Source organism: Vipera berus, assembly GCF_964194415.1.
Source record: "Vipera berus genome assembly, contig: HAP1_SCAFFOLD_165, whole genome shotgun sequence".
Classification (NCBI taxonomy): Eukaryota; Metazoa; Chordata; class Lepidosauria; order Squamata; family Viperidae; genus Vipera; species Vipera berus.
In genome coordinates, this window is record NW_027673553.1 from 57,334 (window position 1) to 66,961 (window position 9,628).

General features: G+C 44.8%; 1 protein-coding gene across 1 annotated transcript; it reads right to left on the minus strand.

Moving 5' to 3' along the window:
- Positions 1–1,835: 1,835 nt before the first annotated feature.
- LOC308679317 (phospholipase A2 inhibitor and Ly6/PLAUR domain-containing protein-like) lies at positions 1,836–5,707 on the minus strand (the record flags this gene model as incomplete). Its single annotated transcript, XM_081346926.1, has 5 exons — positions 1,836–1,990; positions 2,781–2,921; positions 3,685–3,834; positions 5,092–5,208; positions 5,656–5,707. The coding sequence occupies 5 exons, from the start codon at positions 5,705–5,707 to the stop codon at positions 1,836–1,838; spliced, it is 615 nt and encodes a 204-aa protein (XP_081203052.1).
- Between the last annotated feature and the right edge of the window lie 3,921 nt (positions 5,708–9,628).

Consider the following 9,628-nt stretch of genomic DNA (forward strand, 5'->3'; position numbering starts at 1 on the left):
GACGTCCTCGGACAAGCGCTGGCTCTTCGGCTTTGAAACGGAGATGAGCACTGGCCCCTAGAGTCGGAAACGACTAGCACGCATGTGCGGGGGAACCTTTACCTTTACCTTTAGATATATTTTGGCATTCCCTTCCTCCTGATTTGATTTGATATATTGATTTATATTTACTTTTATTTATTTGTATGTCACTCAGAAATTTGATTTCTGATGCTGTTGTCCTGTCTCTTTGAGGCCTCTTCCTAGCCAGCTGAGGAACGGATGGTTACAAGAGCTAAGCAAAGAGGCACCATAGACTGGTGGTGCTGGGAGAGACGGAGGGAAGGAGATGTTTGTGTATGTGTAAAGGGAATGGCTGCAGTAGCACAAAAGATGCTGGGAAGGAAAATTACGATCCTAGCAAAAGTTAATGGAGTGACCGTGAGAGGCTTGGTAGATACTAAGAACAGAGGAACATTGGTAGGTCCTCATTTAGTGACAAAGGAAGCATCCATGGGGAAAGAGCCTCTTACAAGCGTGTTTGGGCAGACTCAGATGGCCACCTTGGTTAAAGTCAGAATACAAGACAGCCTTAGCTGGAAATGTAAGCTTTTGGACTTCGGCTTTGAAACGGAGATGAGCACCAGCCCCTAGAGTTTGAAACAACTAGCACGCATGTGCGGGGGAAACTTTACCTTTTTAAGGGAAAGAAATTGATGGAGGAAAAAGATAACATCAAACTGGCAAATAGAATCTGGAATCATAAACAGGAGCTCAACAGATGGAATAGTTGAAACATTCTGTTCTTAGAGCAATTTAAATTTTGTTAGTAAAATTACCCCACCCCGCTACGTCATGGGCATCAGCAAAAAAAAAGACGTCAACAGAACTAAGGAAAAAAATTCTTGAAAGAACAATTAATCGGTGGAAAGACTTGCCTTCAGAAGTTGTGAGTGTTCCAACACTGGTGGGTTTTTTAAGAAGAGACTGGACAACCATTTGTCTGAAATGGTGTAGGGTTTCCTGCCAGAGCAGGGGGTTGGACTAGATGACCTCCGAGGTCCCTTCCAACTGTGGCATTCCGTTAAATAATTTTATTTTATTTTTACTTGCATTGACTTTCATTATGCTTACATAAATCCCCTTTGTCTGTACATATTAATAAATATCGTAAAATTTTCTAATCGTACTTTGTAAACAATATTTCATGTTTATCTTTCATTACTGTATGCCAATATTGGAATCTATCTAGCAGATGTTTGCTTCTGCTATGAGAACCTCTGCTTTCAACTAAAGATGTTGAGGTGATGGATTATAAAACCAGATGGCTGCATTTGCACAAGCAGTTTTCCACTCAGATTTTTCATTCTTTCTTTTTTTATTAGTAATTTAAGGTGTACAGATATTGGCTGCTAAGTTAACTTTAATATTCAGTTTGATTTGGGCAGCCCCAGCCCCTGTTCAGAAACTGGGTTCCAGGCATTATGTGAAAGTAATGTCTAAATATGTATTCAGTTTCAAATACCAAGCAAATTTATTTTCTTTCTTCATCAAGAAAATGAAGACATGCGCATTTGAAGACATTACTGCAACATAAAAATAAGAGATTCTCCTTGTCGGAAAATATATTTCATAGTGAATCCTGATGAATGTAGATCGATTATTAGCAGAGAAATGGGGACATGTCAAGACTGAGTATGCAACGAGCAAGACTTTTACATTTTTAAAACTTGTTTTATTAAATGTGATTTTTCTTCACTCAATAAAATGATTTTATCCCCTTTGATAGAAAACCTGACAACTCAGAACAAAGGTGTTTTATCATATCTTCCACCTTGCTCGGTGTTTTCCTGAAGTCAGGCATATTTGCCGATAATTTTGGGAGCAGGCGTGCATTCGGACTTCTTTATAATCTCCTTGTATAGCCCGGGCACCCCATAAACACGTGCCTCGTTCAGACAAGCGTTCTTGGTCCCACAGCCCCGTTCTGCGTGACTGTAGAATCTTCCCTCTGAAGGAAGTAAGAAAGATGAAAACAAAGTCCATTGTACATAAAGCAAGGGACATTGTGGAATCAGCGTTAGGGGCAGGGCTTTGAAGCAGATTTATTGTTATTTCCTGGCATCCAGGAGGATTTGCAGTGAGGTGTTTCATACTCTTAAAACAAATGTGCTATGGCAACTGGAACATGTTTCTCTGTACTTTACCCTCTGTCAGGATGCAAGGAAGAAATTTACATATTTACAACTTTTCATATGCTTCAGTATGTTACAATCTTTGTGTATTTATCTAAAAATTTATCTTGTGATCAAAAGGCAGCTCAGAGGTCACAAAGGGAAGCCTTGCACATCAACCTTCTCCCTCAATTTTGTCATTAAATTTTATTTTTATTTTAATCCCATTTATATCCCGCCCTTCTCCGAAGACTCAGGGCGGCTTACAATTTAAGCACAAACCAATGTGCTTAGCAATAGCCTTCATTCTATGTATATACCTGCTTATTAGGGATTTCGCGCCCCCCAAGCGGCATTATTACAAAGTCAGCTTAATTGCCCCCAACAATCTGGGTCCTCATTTTACCTACCTCGGAAGGATGGAAGGCTGAGTCAACCTTGAGCCTGGTGGGATGCGAACCTGCACTAATTGCAGGCAGCTGGTGTTACTTAAGGAGGCATTAGCCCACTGCTTTACCAAGGCTCATGTACTGGAAATACCTGCATCATCAAGGCTCATCCTGGTCCACACACTTTCTCCTTATCCTAGCACCACCCCAGGAGGCAATACTCTTCCTCGGATCTTACCTTGTTCTACCGTCACATCATAATGGACACAGTACTCTTCCCAGCCATTGCAATGGATCAGCTCAGTGGGTTTGCAAGTGGGATCCTGTGAGATGCATCCAGGACATTTCATTCCATTTGGGCGGATCCCGAGTTTGGGCACTTGGGGAATTGGGAAAACAAAGCAGAAGTTATCACATTGCCATCCCACCTTCTGAGTCCCTTGGAACATCCCCATCTTAGACCTTTGCTATGACTTCTCGGAATTCCAAGGGAAAAGCAAGGATCCACTCTCCGATTAGATCTCAAAAAGATTTATTAGAGTTTGTCTCAGAGCTTTCAGAAGGCACATTTTATACAGTTAATCCTCACTTAAGGACCACAATTGGGATTGGCAACTCTGTCATTAAGTAAACACGGTTCTTAAGCAAGACATCATGTGACCACGATGGACATACGGCCTCCCTTCCTCCACGGTGCTTAAGTGATCATGAAACGAGACATCAGGTGACCCACAACATATGGTTTCACAGCCAGCTTCTCCATGGAGTCTGCTTATCCTAAATGCCCACCAGTTGTGAAGCACTGAAGCTTGATCACATGACCGTAGGGATGCTGTGATGGGCATAAGCCGTAAAGTTACTTTTTCAGTGCAGACGTAATTTGAAGCAGTCGCTAAACCGGGCAGATATTAAGTGAGCACTACCTATAATGGGCTGTGAGAATAACCTTGAAAGATAGAAGAAAGAACCACAGCTTAAACAACACTCTGACAAGAGACATATGAATCTAAACCAGGAGTGGAAGTAGAGAAAGTGTCACAGAATTGACCCTTCCCAGTTCTCTGGAATGGAGAAGCAGGGAAATGGGGAAGCATCGTCAGACTTGGAAGAGTCTGCTACTGTAAGGGGGAATGAGCGCTTACATGTCACGGTTCCACTGTTGCAAAGATCCTTGCGACAACACTTTGCGGCACTCCGCTTGCGTCTGGAAGGGAGGGTAAAGCTCATAGGTGACGGGACACAATGCTTGATTTTGCTGCAGCCTTTGTAAGTGGCGAGCCACACTTCATTGCCTGTGGAGGGGAAAGAGTTGGAATCAAGATAGGGGCTAACAAAGTCAAGTTCTTGCAAAAGGAAAAGCCAATCAAGGATTGAAAGGGGCTTCATTTGAAAGGGGAAAAGAAAGAGCCAGAATTAGCTCCAGTTAACTTCAACGTCATGAAGAGAGTTAACTGAGTGGAGCGGCGAGGAGCAACCTGGCCAGAGTTTTGCCACTGCTAAATCAGTGTTTCGTAATAGGCCATAGCAGCCATTTGTGATGTATGTGCCCATAATACCGAGTGTAGTGGGCTAGAAACTGGGAGACAGTGAGTTCTAGTTTCACCAAAGGTACAAAACCAGCTGGGTGATCTTGGGCTGGACACTTTCTCTCAGCCCCAAGAAGAAGGCAATGACAAGCCACTTCCAAAACAAAAAAAAACTTGCCAAGAATACTGCAAAAATTTGTCCAGACAGTCTCCAGGGGTCAACACACACACACACACACACACACACACACACACACACACACAAAATAAAACCCAGAATATATTCTCAAACTTCCAAATGCACTACTGGGATCCAAACGGTGGTTGCAGACATTACTCCATTCATGAAAGTTTGAGTTGCAAACTTGTGCCGATATGAACAAACCCTGCTTGCAACTCCAGCCAAGAATATCCTGGAGGCTGGAGGAAGATTAGTTTGTAGCACATCACATAGGTACACTTGATGGGACTTGCAGACGAAATGGACTTACAAAGAGCCTTTTAGAACATCGCTTGTTCGTAAGCAGAGCCCTGTCTGCCTTCCTCACTGGCCCTTGACTCTAATCTACTTCCTCAAATTTGCTTCATCCCAGGATAAATGAGTTCATTGTTCCTATGCCAGATGACAGCTCCTCGCAATATTCGAGTGCATCTGTAGGCAAGGACATACCTGTACCCAAATTATGCCAGAAAACCAGGGCTTTTTTTCTCATAGAACGCTCAGAACGGAGTTCCGGCACCTTTTTGGGATGGAACCTTGTAGGGTAGGCAAGGTGGGTTGTATGACATGTATGAGTTCCGGCACCTTTTTCTTTTACAAAAAAAGCACTGCAGAAAACATCTATTTTCAATTCAATTAGATTCAGCTCAATTCCTGCCACTTTTCTCAACTTATTTCAGGGGGTAACAAAACAAACCCTGTTCAACTACCAGCCCCGCTCATGTAACTGAGCCCTCCCTCTAAGCTTCCCGTCCTGAGTGGATAACTGGTCAGCTCAGGATTCAGCCAGAAGGGTCATTCACCAATTCTTGTCTCCGTGGTCAGAATCAGGCAGGTGTTTTCGAACGGGCGGCAAATGTGCGGCGTGCCAGTACAGAAACCGCTGTTGCTGCTGCAGTGTTCACACTTCAAACAAAGCCCTGAAAGGGATAAACCCACAGGTAAATATTAAGAGTTGATCCACCATTGGAGTCAGGAACAATCCCAGGCTACGGTCAAAAAAAGTCAAGATGGCAGCCCATATTTTTATGGGCAGTGGGAGAAGACCCAGCAATAAGAAAACAACTCTGCTGGTAGGGAAGCCAATGATCATGATCCAAACTCCAGGGAAATGGCAGAGTTAAGCATCCCATTTCAATGAGCCCATCGCTTTATTCGCATTCCGCTCTTTCAGAACTGCACAAACCTTGCACTGCATTAAAAAGTGAAAATAAACCCCTAGCAGAGAGAGCGCTTGACAACCTGGATGCAAAAATCAGTACAAGAGCTACAAGCTGCGTCAGATAACTCCTCGGTATTCAATGCTCTGGTTTGAGAGCTTGGGTTCTGATCTGGTGGCGTTTTTAATTAAAACCCAAAGGGCTTACCTGCAGAGATCAGGATGGAGAAGAAGTAGAAGATGATTGAGGACACCGGCATGGTCCTTGAACACAGAAGATCATGTGAGAAGCTCAGAGCTGAGCTGGTTCCTGGATGAAAGGTGACTACAGTAGGCTTTGATAGCTGATGAGAACTTATAGCTTCTTGGCAGGAGAGAGTAGGAGGGACAAGAAGACAATGAGGATGGGAGGCCAGCACAGTTCCTGGTCTCCCAAGTCGCAGAAAGCATCCGTCATGGACTGAAACTCTTGTTTTGAGCTCAGGGACCAGAACGACATGCAGAGAGTTAAGACTGCAGCTTTTCAGATCAACGGGCAGAGGAAAAATACCAAGTATTTCAACAAGGCTTTCCTCACTCGTGGTCTGGGCAGAGGTCTTCTCCCTTCCCCACAGCTCCCTGATAGGAGCTGTGGCGGCGCAGTGGCTAGAATGCAGTATTGCAGGCTAACTCTGCCGACTGCCATCAGTTCGATCCTGACTGGCTCAAGGTTGACTCAGCCTTCCATTCTTCTGAGGTCAATCAAATGAGGACCCAGATTGTTGGGGGCCATAGGCTGACTCTGTAAACCGCTTAACAGAGGGCTGCAAAGCCCTGTGAAACGATATATATGAGTCTAAGTGCTGTTGCTATTGCTCTGGGAGGAGAAACAAGAGCAACCATCAACTAACATCACTTCCCCAAATATGAAGACAATGCATTAAGTACTGCTTGTAAGTGTATCTAATTGACTCATCTCAGTGTAATTATTTGCCCCATCTCATTTTTTTCCCCTTCTGCATTGCGTGTGTTAGATTATCATTGGAAAGGCAAGGAATTAAATTTTAGATAAGCAAGTCTGAACTTTGGAGAACAGGAAAGAATGTCATTAGCCCCGCAGGAGTGTACAGCACTTCACCCTAAAAGTATTGCACATTTCCAATTTGCAAAAAGTCACTAGACATTAGTTCCAAAAGGCAGCATATGAAACACACACACACACACACACACACGCCCCGAAGGAAGCATTCAATAATTCAGCAGCATTGTTGTAAAGAAGCACAACGAGATTTTATTCAGCCATAAAAAAAGAAATGAGCTCATTGTTCGAGGTAATTAGAACTCGGTCCAATTAAGCTCTACTTGCCCGGCTTCTGAGGATCTGAGGGACTAGCCCCCTGCTCATGAAATCAATCACTTGGCAGCATGAGAACAGGTAACATTCTTCCAAATTTCTGCATACAACCCAGGGATGCCAAAGGTGCGCTCTTTATTCCTGCAAGCTTGCTTGGTTCCACAGCCACGTTTGGCAAACACGTAAATCTCATCATCTGCAGGAATTAAGGGGAAATGTCACTTCTGGGAGATCTGGACTCTGTTACAGTCAAGGAGAGCGGCCTGGACCATGAACATCTGCACTGATACCTGGTAGACCAGAAGTCCCCAATCTTTTGGGCACCAGGGACCGGTTCCGTGGAGAGAAGTTTTTCCGTGGACCGGAAGGGGCGTGGTTTTCTGTGCTGCCTGCATCCCGCGGATGGGGCTTCACTTGTTTGCACGGACTGGTTGCTGGCACGCCGTGGCCTGGTGCCAGTCCATGGACCAGGGGTTGGGGACCTCTGCTGTAAACTAGAGGTCCCTAACCTTTTGGGCACCAAGGACCGGTTCCGTGGAGAGAGGTTTTTCCATGGACCGGAGAGGGCGTGGTTTTGTGTGCTGCCTGCATCCCACGGATGGGGCTTCGCTTGTTTGCACGGTCCAGTTTCTGGAATGCCACGGACCAGGGATTGGGGACCCGTGTTCTAGGCTATTTGCAGATGTTCACGAGGTGGATGGTGTTAACATCTCTTGGGCTTACTCTCTGTTAATGCCCCATATTCTCTCGTTTCCCTAAACAGCCCCGATCCTTCTGGCCTTGGTGGCAGGTGAAGCAACAGGAACCCTGGTGAACATTAGCGATGATGTCATACTTGGACGCTGCCTTGCTATCCTCAAGGGTATTTTTGGCAGCAGTGCTGTCCCTCAGGTATTGTTCTGTGTCCTTTGTAATGCAGGAAGTTTTGTGTGATGTGTAGAAGCCTAAAAGCTGGACTGTTCTAGAAGCCCTTTGGCCCACGTGGCCTCCTGTCGTGTCTATCATAGTAATGCCCTGCAACTTCCTTCAAGGGAAGCAAATCTATCAAAATAGAAAGGGGCTGTTACTAAAGCTAGTGTATTTAGACAAGGGGCTCTTCTCATAACACTGCCAACTTTGCCTAGCCTTAATCACCTGAGACGCATAATTTAAGGCAGGCGGGGACTGCTTCGAAAAAGTTCTTTTGTGTGCTGCCTGCATCTTGCGGATGGGGCTTTGCTTGTTTGTGCAGACCGGTCGCTGGCATGCCACAGCCCTGTACTGGTCCACAGATCCAGGGTTGGGGACCACTGATCTAGGATCTCCTGCTTGAGCAAGGGATTGGACTAAAAGACCTCTAAGGCACCTTCCAACTCTTGTTACTCTCTTCTGTAATCCCATGCCTTAGCAGAGTCCCAAAGACATGCTTTTGTGATTTAGCACAGAGGTCCCCAACCTTTTGGGCACCAGGGACCGGTTCCGTGGAGAGAGGTTTTTCCATGGACCAGAGTTTGTGTGGTTTTGTGTGCTGCCTGCATCCCACGGATGGGGCTTTTCTTGTTTGTACGGACCAGTTGCTGGCATGCCACGGCCCGGTGCTGGTCCACAGACCGGGTTTTGGGGACCCCTGTGATAGACTCACTACAGGTTTTTTTTCTACATTATTCCTTTCTACACCTTATAGTTATTGTATCTAGCTTCCAAGTTGGGTGAGAATGATTTTTAGCAGCCTGCCTTGGCAATTTGTCCCAATCATGTGGGCCATTGCTTTCTCACATTTCAGGACCTCAGATTCCTTGATCAGTGGAATAAGAGGCATACAGTTTAGGGATATATCATTCCGGCTAGAAAAGCCAGTAGAAGCAGAAGTAAAAGTCTCTTCTTAACTTCAGAATCAGAAAACAACAAAGTGTCCTTAAGTCTCTTGCATATGCTTCCAAATCAGGTGTCTAAAGAGGGTACAAGCAGTCCCCCCGACTTACGGTCACAGCTGAGCTCAAAATTTATGTTGCAAAGTGAGATGTCTGTTAAGTGAGTTTTGTCCCATTTTATGACCTTTCACGCCACGGTTCTTAAGTGAATCACTGCGGTTGTTAAGTTAGCAACATCGTTGTTAAGTGAATCTGGCTTCCCCGTTGACTTTGCTTGTCAGAAGGGCGCAAAAGGGGATCACATTGCCCTCCCTCCCCGGGACGCTGCAACCATCCTAAATATGAATTAGTTGCCAAGTGTCTGAATTTTGATCGTGTGGCCCTGGGGATGTCGCAACAGTCGTAAGTGTGAAAAACGGTCATAAGTAATTGTTTCCAGTGACATCATAACTTCAAAAGGACACTAAGTGAATTGTTGTAAGTCGAGGGTTATCTGTAGTGAAAATGAATGGATATCTTCCCTTTCAAGGTACAAAAATATTACAAAGATCTCTTGACCCGTTCCCAAAATATTCGGCTTCATGGAAGATATGACCCAAAATGGCTCCTCTTTCTAGTTCTTCACATCGGAAGCACTTACCGTGTTGCATAGTGACACTCATGTAAACACATTTCTGCTCCTGGTCATGGCAGTTCAACATCTCTGTGGCTTGGCATTCCAGATTCATTGAAAAGCATCCTGGGCATTTCAGTCCATTCTGTGTTTTCTTTGCGTCTTCCACTGGGAGAAGCCATCACATAGGTAGGTAAGAGTAACTTAACGGTTGGAGGGTCATGTCAGCAACTTCAAGGAGATTCGTTATTTGATCTGAATGGACTGTACCATGCAGCCCTGAATTAAATCAGACCCCCCCCATTAATCTGCGCCTCCCAGATCTCATTCTATTTAAGTCAGATATATGCAACTGTATAATAGCCTTGTGCAACTAAAAATTCCA